The following is a 14,337-nucleotide window of genomic DNA, read 5'->3' on the forward strand; positions in this document are numbered from 1 at the left end:
TCACAAAAGAAATTGCTGCAAATGCACGACAAAGGAAACAACAGTGGCTGGTTGAGTGTCCATATCAGCGATACTCCAAGACCTGTCAACAATAGAAAGTATACAAGTCACATCATCCCGGAGACATCAGGTAGAAGCAAAGAAGCTGTGATATAGTCCGGGACCAGAGAAAGAAATTTTAAGAGTTGCGATCCTGCGCAGTAACCAACCCCGATGTCAGACGCGGGAGATGTTACATAAATGTGACGCTCAGACATTGGTTGGAAAAATCCAACCTGGGGCTGGGGCCGAGGGAGGCCTTGTGTAAGTTCTCTCGGGCATGTTGTCTAGAAAACAGCTGCCAGTCCGTTCTTTGAATGACGTCTACTGAACCGTTTTTTCCCTTTGACGGAATCCGAATCTGTAGGCTGCTGCTTAACTAGAGTGGCTCGTCCAGGTGGGTTCTCGTGGTGAACCTCAGAACTGTGGTCCAACGTGTTGGCATGGCTCGACAGCCCGGACGATATGTCACGGAAAGCCTCGTCACCCGAGTATGTCCCATTCGCTTGCTGGGTCAAAGCCATCTCTCGTGCACGATCCAGAGAATCCACCCATTCCTGCGCGTTGGCAGCAGTTGCGCCACCGTTGCCAGATGAGGGTTTAGGGTCTTCGAAAACGTAATGTTTGTCACGCTACACACGCAGGTTAGCATTAGTTCGCCTATGTCACATGTAAATATAAGCATACCGTGTCAACAACCCAGCAAGAGAAACCTTTCGAATCCGTCGAGGCGCGCCAGTGTGTTCCTGGAGATAGCAGGGAGACCTCCAGTTTTGCCTTTTTCTCATCCCCACCAGCCGCAGCCATGATAATACGTGCAGAGGAGGTGACCATGACCAGCCTCTGCCGCTTCTTCGTTGTGCTTCCCCCGAAGAAGCGGGAGAACTTTTTCGGCGCTTCGCTCTCACCGGCCCCACTCTTGGTGGAAGGGCTATGCACAGCTGGCGAAGACAATACCAAGACGTTTCCCAACTTCAATATCCTTTCATTGCTTTTAGTAAGCACCGGCGACCACTCAATATCAAGCTGGCTTGGAGGTGGCAATTCCGTGACAAGCCTGGGGACAACTCTGGGATTGGCATTGTTGGTACTTGATGGTCCTGCATTGATACCCGCAGAAAAGGCGTCCCCTTCACCAGCTCCGTTCAACTTTATCGGCTCGCGGGGTGGAGGGACATAAGCTTTGAGACGGGGCGCTTTTTGTTTCCACAAGTCCGGGCCCCAGGTCATCCCCCGGAAAAACTCGTGGTTCTTGATGTGTTCGATTGGCAGCCGACGAGTCGGGTCCAATACAAGGAGACGCTCGACGAGGTCACGGGCAACAGCAGGGAAGCCCAGAGGAAATTCATACTCGAGTCCGACGATTTTTTGGAAAGTCAGGTACTCGTTCGCTGCTTTGAATGGGGGCCGACCAGCCAAGAGTTGATAAATGATGCAGCCGAATGCCCACAGGTCACTTGCCTTGCACGCATTCTTGTCCGTTAATAGTTCGGGGCTGACATACTCAGCCGTACCAACAAAGGAGCTTGCACGCTCTTCTTCGGGGATGTCTGTCGACTCCAATGGCGGCATCCCACTCGTGCTCGAATCTGGTTTGCGCTGGCCCTTGAGAATCTTTGCCGTACCGAAATCTGTTATCTTGATGTGCATCTGGCTGTCAAGGAGAACGTTCTCCGGCTTCAGATCGCGATGAATAACGCCCCGCTTATGCATGTAGTCTATAGTGTCTAGAATCTGAGCCCCGTAGAACCTCGTGCACTCTTCGTCGAAAGTAGTCATACGTTTCAACACCCCCAACAATTCACCACCCTTGCAAAGATCCAGCACAAAATACAACGAACGTTCATCTTGGAAGGTATAATAAAGTCGGACGATGCCGGGATGTTCGGTAAGCCGATTGAGGGTATCCTTCTCGATATTCACATATTTCACCTTCTTCTCTTTGATGATATGCCTTTTGTCCAAGATCTTGATGGCGTATTCCTTGAGCGTTTGACGATCTGTCCCGAGTACAACAGTGCTGTAGGAGCCTTCCCCCAATGTGCTTCCGAACGAAAAGTCGCGGACACCCTTCTTGATGTAACGAGCAACGGGCTTCCCGTTGGCATCGATCTCTTGCCTCACCGCAACAGCGGCACCTCGGTCATGCCAGTCCTCGCCGTTCGAAGATTGGCCATTTTCCGCCCCATATGGGGGCCCGGCGAGCTGTGGAGCCCCTGACGGGCGCGCGCGAGCACGGGACGGCTGGCGCATCACCATGGGCCCATTGCCCAACGGTAGCTGCGCTGTTCGATATGACCGATCACTGTGACTATTATCGCGTACCGGCACTCCTGCCTGGTAAGCTGCTGAACCACCACGGGATTCCGCCCGGGCCAGGCTTTCGGAAGCGGACGATGCAGCGGAGTCAGTACGAATCCGATAGGAACCCTCCCGGGCCGCTAATGTCGACGTAGACCCATTCGCATACGCGTAGAGGCCCGACAAAGGACGAGAGGAGCCCAAAGAGCGGTTTTGTTGTGATGGCTGAGGGTATGGTTGTTGGGAGATATAAGCGGGAGATTGTTGGGCAGGCTGCTGCGGTGAATCGGGCTGAGGAAGATATGTTGAACTTCGACTCTCCGTTGGCTTAGGGAACGGCTCGATTGTAGTCGAAGCATCGTGAGGATATTCCGTGGAGGGTGATATCGATGGCTGGGGTGGTGTTGTCGACAGAGGGTTGTCTAGTTGTTCGGACCGAGTCGATTCGCGCATAGGTTCGGAATCTGCTGGTGGTTCAAAAGCAGCAGTCGGGGCGGGAGTGGTCGCATCCTCGGACGAATGTAACGACGAATCATCCGGGTTTGCAATCCGTAGGCCTCCCAATGCTTGGGACAGGCTGAGATCCCCATCCATGATGGGCACAGGTGGTTATGGAGAGATCACGGTGGAGGTCGAAAGGGGGACGGAAAAAGAGATACGGGGGGGGGAGGGGAGGGAAGACGGACGGGTTTTTGGGCGCGGGTTATAACCAGAGAACCCACCACGCCGTAATACCCGAGAAGGTGAGGGAAATAAAAGGGAATGGAGAGCAGAAAGGAGGATGAGGATGAGGGAAAATGGTGGTGGTCAAGAAATGGAGTGTAAAAGAGAGAGAATAATAGGGTAGAGAGCCGCCCGTGAATATAGAGAGGGGTGGCCGACGGACTATGGCGGCGGTCGGGGGAGTTGCGGATGATACATGATACAAGAACAACAGTCGTGAGTATAAAACTTCTATCCTGAACTGTCTTTCAAATCCAGAATAAAAGTCAAGAGAAATAAAAGAGTCAGCAACAGAAACGAAACGAAACGATCGGATTGCGAATGGAGAAGGGGGGAAGTTTAAAAAAAAAAAAAAAAAAAAAAAAAAAAAAAAAAAGAAAAAAAAAAAAAAAAAAAAAAAAAAAAAAAAAAAAAAAAAAAAAAAAAAAAAAAAAAAAAAAAAAAAAAGACAAGAAAAGAAACGGGGAAAAAAAAGAACTATAGAGATGAACGAGGGGTGAGAACAGGAGGTAAAAAAGAGGAGGTTCAAGAAAGAGGCTGAAGGTTGGCAGCCTGAGGTTCTCAGGATGTCCTCCTTTGGGAAATCAGTTTATTATTAGCATCGCATCCATAGCTTTTCCAGTACTAGTATGTAAATAAAGTAGTAGTAAATAAGTGACTGCCTGGAGACAAGCTGGCAGTGTCCGAAGATCCATCATCCGACGTAATTCTATTTTCTTTGTGAGTTGATTTGATTTTTTCTCTTCTTTTCTGTTCAAGTAATTTAGATTGGTCCTACAGGCCCTCTTGACCTCGGCTTTGTCATTTGTTTGGTTAAATAAACACATGTTCTTTTGATCATATTATTATTATTATTATTAAACTTATTTTAAATAACTAAAATAAAACTCATCAAAATACTATCCCACCAACTGACTACCTCTACAGGGTACAGCCACGGCTCCACTTCCACGACTTATATATATACCTATCCCATGGTTGTAGTCTGCACTAAGGTCATCGTGACTCGAAGAAAGATGAATACGAAAAAATTAGGGGTGACGAATACGAGAAACTATCACTTAGATTGGGAATGCGACAAAAATACACCTAGTAGAATACTGAATCATTCTTTGTAAGGCATACATACTAGGAGCATACTGTACTGTATACAGATTCACCATCGCACTTGCCTTGAAGATTCAACACGTGTAATCTCCATAGCTGTGACTTGCAACAATTTATTCCCTAACAGTGCCCATTGGCTTCAATATATAGAAAGGATTCCTTATAATTTACCATATCCAATTACACCATCCTCTCATCGTTGATTGACGGGGCTGCTCGCATTGAAAGGAATATTATATCCACGGTATCCTCAGACATTATGATTCGATATAAACCCACCCGTGTTACACTCGAGGAGAGTGATGTCCACGATTGTCTAGAAAGATTGCTCCTGCGGCATACCCGGTTCGTTGAACGGCAGGAGCAAGATACCGATCAGAGCGACAGTGAGAACAACGAGAGTGCATCTGTAGACTCGAATAGCTTCTCTCCATATGCACACTCTGATGGATCCAGCTGCGATAAAGACTTGCATTCACTGTTCAGCGAAAGCCCATCACAGGAAAGCTGGCAACGAAACCGCCGTTTTTTCTCTGTGTCCCCATCCATTGAGGCGCATAGCTTATCTCCATCTGAAGAATCACAATGGGGCGGTATGACCTATAAAAACCAATCATCATCACTAACTAGTGCAGCTGTGGAGAGACCAGATCCGCTAATCGCATTCAAGGATTACCAATCCTTTGTTAGCACTGATTATCTTGGGTTAGGGTCATTGTCAAAAGGCATTCACTGGCAATCTCCTGTCAAGCCACTAGTGGCATGCTGTGCCGAACCGCTGTATCATTCACTGAGGGCACACTCTCTGTTCTCGGCCTTATCAAGAAAGTCCCTATCGCGATGGGAAAACTCCATCAACACAGCATGGGAAAGGGTGAAACAGTTCTTTGTGACCTCTGAAGATCACACCATCTCAGAACACTCCCTGTGTTATGACCCACAAGAAACAAATATCTCTGATGTGACTCTTCCTGCAGTTTTCTCAGCACACAGAATTCTGGCCGATCACAGCTCCTACCCAGGAGAGGGGAACACAACTGGTACCTGAAAGCACACCCCTCCCTCCTTCCGATGTGTGTGACTGAAACATGCTAAACAAGGTGATTGATAGACAACACAGGACATGCCCAAACCCTGTCCAAATCAGGAAGCGCTGATGCCAACGTCGAGCCTCGAGAGAAGACGATAGTACCCAGACAATCCGAAGGCTCGGCCCAGTCTCCTAATTGCCTTACCATCACATGTTTAGCTGAGAACACCAGTTTGCAAGCAAGCCCAATGACAGAACCTGCAAGGAAGACCCTTAAGACTACAGAAGGTAGTAAGATCGACACGTCTGTTCCATCACATGGCGAACAGGCTGGACTTACAGTTCACCATAACAAGGGCTCTGATACCGAATCCCAAATATCGGAAGCTGAGTTACCGCATAAAACTTGCGATGCGGCATCCTTAGACATAACTTCAAATAAGACTATCAGGGCAAGACCTGGTAAAAGAAGTTCGAGGCCTCTTCCCGAGATTATTGGTAGAAACAAAAAAGGCAATGAATATGATATGTATAAGGTGTGCAACTTGCCTGCCAGCACTGAACGTGATCCGCATGACGCGTCATTCACACACAGCCGCAAAGGCACATCCAACGGTGATGCCGCAATTCGGCCTCCACTGCCTGCCACACAGGTATGTGCAATCGATAGAGAAAATTCCAGCAGGGACTGATAACCGCTTCATTTCGTTATTTTCAGATCGAGGATGGCGCGGCAGAGCCTAACGCCTTGATGTTCTCTAAAGAAGAGATGGATCGAATTGGCGCTATGTTGTACCGAGAAGCTGACGCAGCGCTGCGAGGTCTTATTAACAGTCAATGCGAAGGAGAGCTTATTGTAGAACCAGACTTGGTGGTGTCTACGAGTCCAAAGGAGCATGGCGGACAAGATAATGTGTTAGATCCACATGGCGGCCGCTTGGAGCCCGCCGGTAAAGTAAGTCTTTCACGGCCCTTTGGGCTCTCTCTCTCTCTCTCTATCTCACATACACACAAACGTATTGACTAGTTGCATAGGAACGAGAGCCAAGTCAGCATATCATGCGAGCATCTGTGCAATTTCAGGATCAAGTCAACAGTATGATGGCTGAGCTCTATCATCAGGTCGAAGACAAGGCTGACGACTTTGGACTGGCCTCGCTTAGGCGGAAACCATTGGGTGAATGGTATAGAGGCACCTAGATTCGAGTGGGACTGGCAAGCTTCTGGAATGGGTCGGATGAAATCCACACAATTTCACAGCACCCATAATAAGCCGGGTGTCTTACAAGTTCCAGGTTACTTCTTCCAATAATAGATCAACCGCAACATATGTTTCACATTAAGCGTGTGGTCTGGATCTGGCTTATAATTGATGTGGTGAAGGATCACCTAAGTAGTATCTAGACCCTTGCAGTGACCAATACAGAGACTCAAAGAATTAAGTGCGTCTTCCCCAATCCTCATCGTTCAGTCCTGTACCGGTTGGATGATAGATCAGGCAACGGAGTAAACTGTGGTTACCAACCGTGGAACAAATCTTAGTAAAATTAAATGCACACCGCCACATTAATTAAGGAGCTTTTTCCACCGCCCCTCAGAGAGACGGCGCTCGGTCAAAACCGGAACATTCATTATAAAATAAATCTACTGCGTATGTACCGATTAGGGTAATAGGGCACAGGATCACGAGAAATCAAACTAATCGTATTAACCACAGAACATGAATACACTAAAACTTCACACGGAACACAACACTTGAAGATGACTCGCTCAAAATAGTTAGTGTCTAAAAATGCACAAACATTGTTCTTTCAAAGACAATCTCAGTTACTCCAAAATAGAACTGCTACCATAATTAGCACGGTGCGTCTAGAACCTAATGGGAAGACTACATATCCGGCTAGGCGTGATCATATATCGCTTATTTGAACAACTTTGGGGAGAAGTTACCCGGAAGGAGAAGTTGGCAGAATTTAGAAGACCATCTCTTTGTGATCCTACCCCATTTGTGTCCGGGTTAACTTCCAATTGTTTCGCCCGTTTTCGCTAATATGGAAATCTTGAGATTGAGTTCTTCATTGCCCGCCGCCTTCATACCTCGAATCTGGGAAGTCTTTGCAAGAAAATTTTACGCCTTCTAAGTTCCTGCACACCGGAGAGCTTGGCAATTCTATCATCGCAGCGGAAGAGGTTTCCTCTGGTCTAAAGATTTAAATTAAAGGCATAGTCTCAGTGCTCGTGTAGCGTTGGCCAGTTTGCCCAACAATGATAGGGCATCAGGATGTAGGGAGTGTGACATCTTATGAAAAAAAAAAAAAAGTATTCAAGCCGCTTATCAGACACAATGTCCACTCCAACAGCAATACAATGAAAATACTATAAATAGGTCCTATAGATGCCCTTTGGGAAGCATACAGAGCATCAAACTCACTACCATCAGTTCACTCAAAGATACATACACATAGCATGCATCTACTTCTACCCTTCGTCGTTCTGCCTTTGGCAACTCTGGCAATGCCGTTGTTTGGGTAACCAACAGAATCCGTTGATTCGAAGACAGGTAACTTCAGTTTCTCCTGCAAAGACATTGAGCTCGACGGGGAAACCAAGTTCGACGCGGACCCAGGTGATGTCGCGCATCGCCTGTTTGCAACCTGCACGGTTGGCGATGGGACCGAAATTACTTCCAAATTGGATCTGAACCATTGCTATGCCCGGTACAAATCACAGAATGAGCATATATCCCCGTGCTGTTAATCTATTTTACAAAACACATCTTCAAAGATGTCTTAGCTAACTATAAACAGTGGCAAGGGGTTCGACTACTATTTTAAATACTCCGTGTCGGGTTTTCGCCGTGGTCCAGCAGAGCTTTATTGCGAACGTGCTGATGAACCGCACGTAGTCCAGAGAAGGCAATTTAATCTCGGTGAGTTTCCCTTCCATCTCACATACATACAATCAAGTGCCTCTTTCTAATAATGAACTAAAGACGGTCGTATATCGAATGATCATGGTTACCTCAAATGTTTCGATCACAAGGGCGAGCGTGTTTAGAGATCGATACTTCTATGGGCTATACGTGAGCTTGGTTTCGCTAAATACTTCGAGACTCTCTCTTTCATATCACATATAAAGAGCAGGGAAAGCAGCCATCCCACTTAGTGACACTCTAGGTAGTGAGGATATAGTACACTACCGTGGAATTGGAGTGCTATACTGAGGATATCAGGTATTCAGGCGGGCATTTTGTTACTTCTATCATAAACCGCTATACTCAGGACGGTGTTTACCCTGTACATGTGAAGGCTTATAATATGTATATGTACGTTATCCGATTGATCAGATCAGTTTCGTTTAAGCTTTTCACTATAAACAAAGTAAGAAGAAACAGCTGAATAGGGCTACCACTATATATTATTGAAGTCACATCTTCGACTCTCTTATTAACCCACCGAAAAAGACTGTCTGCTATGGGCTCCACCAAAAAACGATCATATCATCACTATTTCCAATCTACCAGCGTTTTCTGTCGAATGAACGGCACATTAGTGCTTATCGGGGATTTATCAGGATATTACCATCGGATGCGATCGAGGCTTCCATAGGTGCGTGCAGATACATCTGGATGATTGCTATGACGTGGGGCTGAGATAGAAAAGGATGTGCCAAATGCAAGGAAATAAACCGTAAGAACAAAAGTACCTAAATATAATATGATGTCAGGGTTTTCCCATGCACTTGCTGATTTGTCTGGCCAATCAATATGAGCTCTTTTTATATCAGCCAGCCGAAGAGAGTGTGTATGAGATTCTAACTGAGACACGCATCTGTCAGACGTATCTATTTCTGACATTATATGAAAGGATGAAACACGCGTCAATAAGCCAGATATTTCTCAGTAGATGATTGGTAAAATATGAACTGACAGTGCATGTATCTTTAGAAAGAGAGAGAGAGAGAGCAATATATATATATATATATATATATACATATAAAAGATTATGTTGAAACACCTACAACTCTATACTAGTACGCAACATATCTCATCATCTCACCGTCGTGGCCATAATAAGCACAGAAATTAACAATTGGCCACATTACTCTTTTGTTTTTAAGTTCCACGAAGGGGACAGCTTATATCTATCTCTGACTCTCCAGACGATGGTTTAATTATAGCGACGATGAGATCATATTAGTATGGAGACCTTACGCGTCCTACCCGCCACGATTTCGATTGGATGATACGAGATTGGATGTGGAGACCGGCATTTCGAAGGGATGTTAGTAGCTTAGTTAGTACGTAGTACCAGTCCTAGTCGACGGCGACTTCTGACCGATGGTCATGACCTTGTCAGCACCTAATTAAATCTCGAGGTGCGTGCATCTTAAGCAATCAATAGCTCTGTAGATCTTGATATATCTCAGTGTCCAAGCTCGAGGAGTTGTTTAGGACGGAGTACCTTTTGCATAGATAGTCTCCATGCCATTAGACTAGATGCGTCTATCGTAATTTAACATAGAGGACCCTTATTTAGTGCCCTCCACCTGGAGGGTAAAGCTGTGTACCAAATTTGGTAGGTTAGCTACTCAAACCCACTGTATTAAGTGCCGGGCGGACAGCTCCGTACGGAGAGAAACGGGTAGCTCGGCATTTTTGCCTGTGCGTGGGAAGATTAACTGGGTCATGGTCCTTGTGGGATGGTTGACCATGTTCAACATTACGTATCCGAGGTTTTCTGGAATGCTCACTTGTTTCGTAACGATGCCATACCATACCCTCTTCCTGTAACAGAGTCAGAGTTTGGACACGATGAAGACAGAACCATGCAAATGCAACACAAGGGTATTTTGATATTCGAGGATCCCCAAAAAGCTATATATCAAACATTCTGAATAGTAAGACATGACCAATGCAGAACGGACCTTGTTCAAGTCTAGAGTCAAGGAAAAAAAAAAAAAAAAATTTATAGTTAGAAAAAGAATCTAGCAAGAATGTAGAAGACGCTGATTCACATCAAATGCCCAGCAATGAACATCTCCCAAATATCGCTCCAAATGAAATTAGTGGCTCCCGTTGCCCATAATGTATATCTAAAGATTTTACCCCTTGAATCATTCAATATTAAACGAGTCATGATCTATAGTGATCGCGCAGTCCGTGCTGCTTACAGGGACTTGCCCTTGGCGAACACCTGAGCACCGTCAACCAGGCGCCTCTCAGTGTTCTGTCTACCGTTGACGAAGTCAGGGTAGTTGAGGGTCAGCTCAACAGCGCCGTTGACAATGTTGTCCACAGCCTCGACACCAAGCATGAACGAGTGGTCCTGGTTGCCAACCTCGTAGCGCCAGCTACCGAAGCGACCACGAGACCAGATGTCCATGTTCTGGAGCTTGGGAAGAATCTGGGTGAGGGCGCCCTCACGCTCCAAAGAGGGAGTGGGGTAGCCGTGGTCGAAGCGGCGGTGGTATGTGGAGACGATCTCGTCGGTAGGCTTCAGCATCTCAGTGTTGACGAGGCCCTGGATGGACTCGGCAAGGAGTGTTTCGTAGTTGACAGGCTTCATGGAAGACTCAGAGACCTCCAACATGATAGACCAGTAAGGACCCTCCTTGGCTTCGTCGCTCTCGGGCTTGGAGCCGTCAGCCAGCTGAAGGGTAGGAAGCTTCTTGGAAGCCTCAGGCTGGTTGTAAGGAGAGTAGTTGGAGAAGATGGTGGCACGGTAGAAGGGGCAGTTGTCCTCAGGGAAGTACAACCAACACTTGTCACCGATTCTGTCGGGGCGAGAGCCACGGATACCAACACCAATGACGTGAGTAGAAGAGTAGAAGAGCTCCTTGGAAAGGGTGGCAATCTCCTGGTTACCCATAGCCTCAGCAAGGAAATCCACAGACATAGTGGAAACGAGCTTCTTGTAGCCGACAGTGGTGCCATCGGCGAGCTGGACGGTCTTGTTGTTGGCGTTGACCTTGGTAACCTTGCCCTTCTCACCGAAACGAGTCTTCTCCTTGGGGAGAGTGTCGGCGACGGCAATCCAGATACCACCAGTACCACCACGAGCGGGGAAACGGAAGGTGGCATTGGGGCCCCAGTTACCGGCGGTCTTGTTAAGAATAACATTGGTGGTCACGGCCTTGACGTTGGGGGCGGCGACACGCTCACCGAGCCAGGCACATTGCATCTAGATCGTGCACCATTAGCAAGTCTGTCTTCTATTGCACTTTATCTGTCCATCGGAGTATCAACGTACCTTGGTGGTGGGCACGGCCCAGACCTTGTAGTTGTAGGGACGCATGAAAAGATCGGCGATACCAGTTCCCATCATACGAACGATCCACTCGTCGAAGTTCTTAGGCTTGGTGCTGGCCACGCGAGCCTCGAGAGCAGCATCAATCATACCGTCGATGCACTTAACCTGCTCCTCCTTGGGAAGCATGGAGATGTTGTTCTGGAAGGGGTAGGGGACCCATTGGCCCTGGCAACGGACGTAAGAGATACGCTGGTGGCTGTACCAGTCATCCTCCTTAGGAAGAGCCTCGTCGATACAGTCATCGAAGTACTTGTAGTGGGAGAAGATAACGTGACCTCCGACGTCGTAGAGCTATAACGCCTTATTAGCCATGCCGCTTCAACGAAGCAATTGAATTATAGTACATACGAAACCTTCGGGGGTCACATCGGTGGAAGCAAGACCACCAGGAGTCTCATTGCTGTCCACAATCAACCAGGAGGGGCCATCCTATAACGACGACAATCAGTTATATTATTCGGAGGACGCAGCTCAGGAATAGGGGAATCGTACAATCTGGTTAAGACGCTTCGCGGCACCCAAACCAGTAGGGCCGGCACCAATGACGAGAACGTCAACGGAACTGTAGTCGGGCAAGACCCTGTGTCAGTGCATTGCGAAACAAGCCCCTGAGTATCGCGAGTACTTACATGTCTGGGTGGGTCATCCTGCCTTGTAGGATATCCTGGAAGCTGGGGACGCGGTTCAGGGTTCTGCGGGCGAGGCTAAGCATAGAAGGAGAGAGTGCTGCAGGGAAACTGCAGTATTTAAGAAGCAGAGGACAGGAGAGTGATGAAGGGAGAGAGAGAGGAATGGAAAAGAACGGTGAGCGAAGCAGGGCAGATAAGAAAGAAAGATCCCAGGTCGGCGGGTGTATCGCAGGCCGGGAAAACGAAACGTGACAAGTCGAAGCTGTGGGGGGTGCCTGTTTCAAGTTTAGGCCCTAATAAGATGAATTACACGTATGGTAATTGATTCGCAAGCTCTCCAGGTTAGTGGTTGGTTCAACTTTGGTAGAGCCACCGGTAAGGGGAATAGGGGAAACCCAAATAAAAATGCAAGAGAGGCAATCGAATTAAAAAAAATGAAAATTAAATTAAAAAAAAAAAATAGAACAATTAACAATAATAGGGGAACTTAATCTCAATGTCTAGAACTTCGACACGAGGCGAATCCAACCCCGATCTATGGATACAAAGTACCACACAATTTCAGAGCCCTGCTCTGGGTTCTTCGAAGTCCCTCTATAATACAGTACCGTACTTGATAGTTGCACACGACGTTAGCTAGGATTAACTGGTACTACGACTTGTGTTGCCCACCGTTCCTTGCAAGAGAAAATCAATTTATCGTAGTCGTAATCCGGATGATCCTGCGGGATACTGCCCATGATTGGCCCCAGTCACAATCCTTATCATCCCATCTTAACATCCTTCACATCCATCTATGTAAAAAGCATTGGTGGTGGGTTCTCTCGGCAGGCACCAGGGGCTGGAATGTCGATGGATGAGGGTGCTCTTATCCGAAAACGGTACGGCAACTACTCCTCTGGGCAAAGCATGCCCAAACTGGCACATGTCTTCCCATCTGGTTTTGCCTGTACTATGGTTAGCAGGAGGAAGCAGGGGCAAAGAGTGTTTTGTTTTATGTTAATTATAACAGTGGCAACTATAATTTTCCGGGGTAATTCTTGCCAATGCATTTTTAACACACTTTGACTTAAAACTCTCTATCCAAAGTGAGACAAGCCCTTAGATCTGGAAGGAAAAGGTCATATCCACTCAATCATCGTTGATATCAATGACAATTGGGTGATATCTGACAGGATGGTTCATGTCGATTCAAATCTACAGTATCGGGAAGATTCAGAGATCCAAAGACAAATTGCACAGTCGAACTTTGTCTATGCTGTCCAAGGCCAATGGTGTCTGGACATATACGTAGTTACGTACTCCTGCTATCCTCTGATACTGCAGTTCTCGTACGAACTCCTCTGTGGTGCGATGGACGTCCGTATCAGAGCACTCATAATAAAACTAACAAGGTGATCGTCCCTTATTCGATCCATCAAACTTGTCAGGACCGAGTTTGGGCTGAGCACATGAGCCGAACGCACGACGGTTCCACTGATTGTCTTTCTCAAAAAGGAAAGCTGAAGATGATCTCTTTCCAGAAACCCTGCAACGATGGTTGAACTTTTGATCAGGGTCAACGGAGCGTTTAGCCACCACGGAAGGGTCCATGGAGAAAAGCTTTCTTTGATCCTTCCGAGCCCCAAGCTTGATTCGTGGCTCTTCTGTTTCATCGGGAAAATTGCTCCCATGGGAACAGTACCTTCACAATCATTTGTCCCCGGGGTTGGTACCATGGAGAGAGAATCTGACAGTGTCTCCATTGTAGAAACCCATTGTGTACCTGACTACATGGTAAGGATGGCAAAGCAGGAGGATGTTACGGTGCTCCATCCAGTAGAACAAATCAGGACCCTCGTGGGTCGTTGTGAGGCACTGATAATCCTATTTGGGAAGGTGGGCAGATAATCCATTTTAGATTTTATTTGAACGCCATTGAACCAAAGGTGATGGCGTCAAATCCTCAGCCATCAGATCGCCGCATTCCCCACCCATAAGGGACCTCCGCCGCAACGCTATGGACAAGTGGCCGCTGAACGCGGGTAACTGAATGCTTGGCCCCAGACTGCTTGCGTAATGCAGCCCAGTAGGTGTTAATTTTGATCAACACTCCCCATGTCGCAGGCTCGCAGTATGAATTCTTCCGCTGTTGATTTGCCCACCTATTCGAGTCTTTGTCATTGGAAGTGTTTCGGAGGCTGACGTTTGACTAATT

General features: G+C 47.1%; 4 protein-coding genes across 4 annotated transcripts; 2 read left to right on the forward strand and 2 right to left on the reverse strand.

Moving 5' to 3' along the window:
• Positions 1 to 147: 147 nt before the first annotated feature.
• BDV38DRAFT_71154 (PDPK1 family serine/threonine-protein kinase) lies at positions 148 to 3,140 on the reverse strand. Its single transcript, XM_032063815.1, has 2 exons — positions 727 to 3,140; positions 148 to 671 (listed from the first exon to the last, which is right to left on the reverse strand). Exons 1-2 carry the CDS (start codon positions 2,932 to 2,934, stop codon positions 327 to 329), a joined length of 2,553 nt encoding a protein of 850 aa, XP_031914475.1. The 5' UTR covers positions 2,935 to 3,140; the 3' UTR covers positions 148 to 326.
• A 1,090-nt stretch (positions 3,141 to 4,230) lies between these two features.
• BDV38DRAFT_244581 (uncharacterized protein) lies at positions 4,231 to 6,692 on the forward strand. The gene is made up of 4 exons (XM_032054331.1): positions 4,231 to 5,210; positions 5,282 to 5,853; positions 5,919 to 6,155; positions 6,236 to 6,692. Exons 1-4 carry the CDS (start codon positions 4,430 to 4,432, stop codon positions 6,398 to 6,400), a joined length of 1,755 nt encoding a protein of 584 aa, XP_031914476.1. The 5' UTR covers positions 4,231 to 4,429; the 3' UTR covers positions 6,401 to 6,692.
• Positions 6,693 to 10,029: 3,337 nt separating this feature from the next.
• BDV38DRAFT_71208 (protoporphyrinogen/coproporphyrinogen oxidase) lies at positions 10,030 to 12,481 on the reverse strand. Its single transcript, XM_032063816.1, has 5 exons — positions 12,141 to 12,481; positions 12,004 to 12,073; positions 11,860 to 11,940; positions 11,452 to 11,802; positions 10,030 to 11,382 (listed from the first exon to the last, which is right to left on the reverse strand). The coding sequence occupies exons 1-5, from the start codon at positions 12,221 to 12,223 to the stop codon at positions 10,369 to 10,371; spliced, it is 1,599 nt and encodes a 532-aa protein (XP_031914477.1). The 5' UTR covers positions 12,224 to 12,481; the 3' UTR covers positions 10,030 to 10,368.
• Positions 12,482 to 12,621: 140 nt separating this feature from the next.
• Positions 12,622 to 13,122, forward strand: BDV38DRAFT_244587 (uncharacterized protein). Its single transcript, XM_032054332.1, has 2 exons — positions 12,622 to 12,752; positions 12,813 to 13,122. The coding sequence occupies exons 1-2, from the start codon at positions 12,637 to 12,639 to the stop codon at positions 12,880 to 12,882; spliced, it is 186 nt and encodes a 61-aa protein (XP_031914478.1). The 5' UTR covers positions 12,622 to 12,636; the 3' UTR covers positions 12,883 to 13,122.
• The last annotated feature ends 1,215 nt before the right edge of the window (positions 13,123 to 14,337 follow it).

The sequence above is a fragment of the Aspergillus pseudotamarii genome, assembly GCF_009193445.1.
Source record: "Aspergillus pseudotamarii strain CBS 117625 unplaced genomic scaffold BDV38scaffold_21, whole genome shotgun sequence".
NCBI lineage: Eukaryota > Fungi > Ascomycota > Eurotiomycetes > Eurotiales > Aspergillaceae > Aspergillus > Aspergillus pseudotamarii.

What these genes read in the sequence shown, in the direction of transcription:
- BDV38DRAFT_71154 (XM_032063815.1), bottom strand. Translation starts at nt 2,934, where the DNA reads ATGGATGGGGATCTCAGCCTGTCCCAAGCATTGGGAGGCCTACGGATT. An exon ending in CTTGCTGGGTTGTTGACACG is followed by an intron (nt 672 to 726) that starts GTATGCTTATAT and finishes CTGCGTGTGTAG; the next exon opens with CGTGACAAACATTACGTTTT.
- BDV38DRAFT_244581 (XM_032054331.1), top strand. Translation starts at nt 4,430, where the DNA reads ATGATTCGATATAAACCCACCCGTGTTACACTCGAGGAGAGTGATGTC. An exon ending in AGGAGAGGGGAACACAACTG is followed by an intron (nt 5,211 to 5,281) that starts GTACCTGAAAGC and finishes GGTGATTGATAG; the next exon opens with ACAACACAGGACATGCCCAA. An exon ending in GCTTGGAGCCCGCCGGTAAA is followed by an intron (nt 6,156 to 6,235) that starts GTAAGTCTTTCA and finishes CTAGTTGCATAG; the next exon opens with GAACGAGAGCCAAGTCAGCA.
- BDV38DRAFT_71208 (XM_032063816.1), bottom strand. Translation starts at nt 12,223, where the DNA reads ATGCTTAGCCTCGCCCGCAGAACCCTGAACCGCGTCCCCAGCTTCCAG. An exon ending in AGGATGACCCACCCAGACAT is followed by an intron (nt 12,074 to 12,140) that starts GTAAGTACTCGC and finishes GCCCGACTACAG; the next exon opens with TTCCGTTGACGTTCTCGTCA. An exon ending in ATGTGACCCCCGAAGGTTTC is followed by an intron (nt 11,803 to 11,859) that starts GTATGTACTATA and finishes AAGGCGTTATAG; the next exon opens with CTCTACGACGTCGGAGGTCA.
- BDV38DRAFT_244587 (XM_032054332.1), top strand. Translation starts at nt 12,637, where the DNA reads ATGTCTAGAACTTCGACACGAGGCGAATCCAACCCCGATCTATGGATA. An exon ending in CTCTATAATACAGTACCGTA is followed by an intron (nt 12,753 to 12,812) that starts CTTGATAGTTGC and finishes TGTGTTGCCCAC; the next exon opens with CGTTCCTTGCAAGAGAAAAT.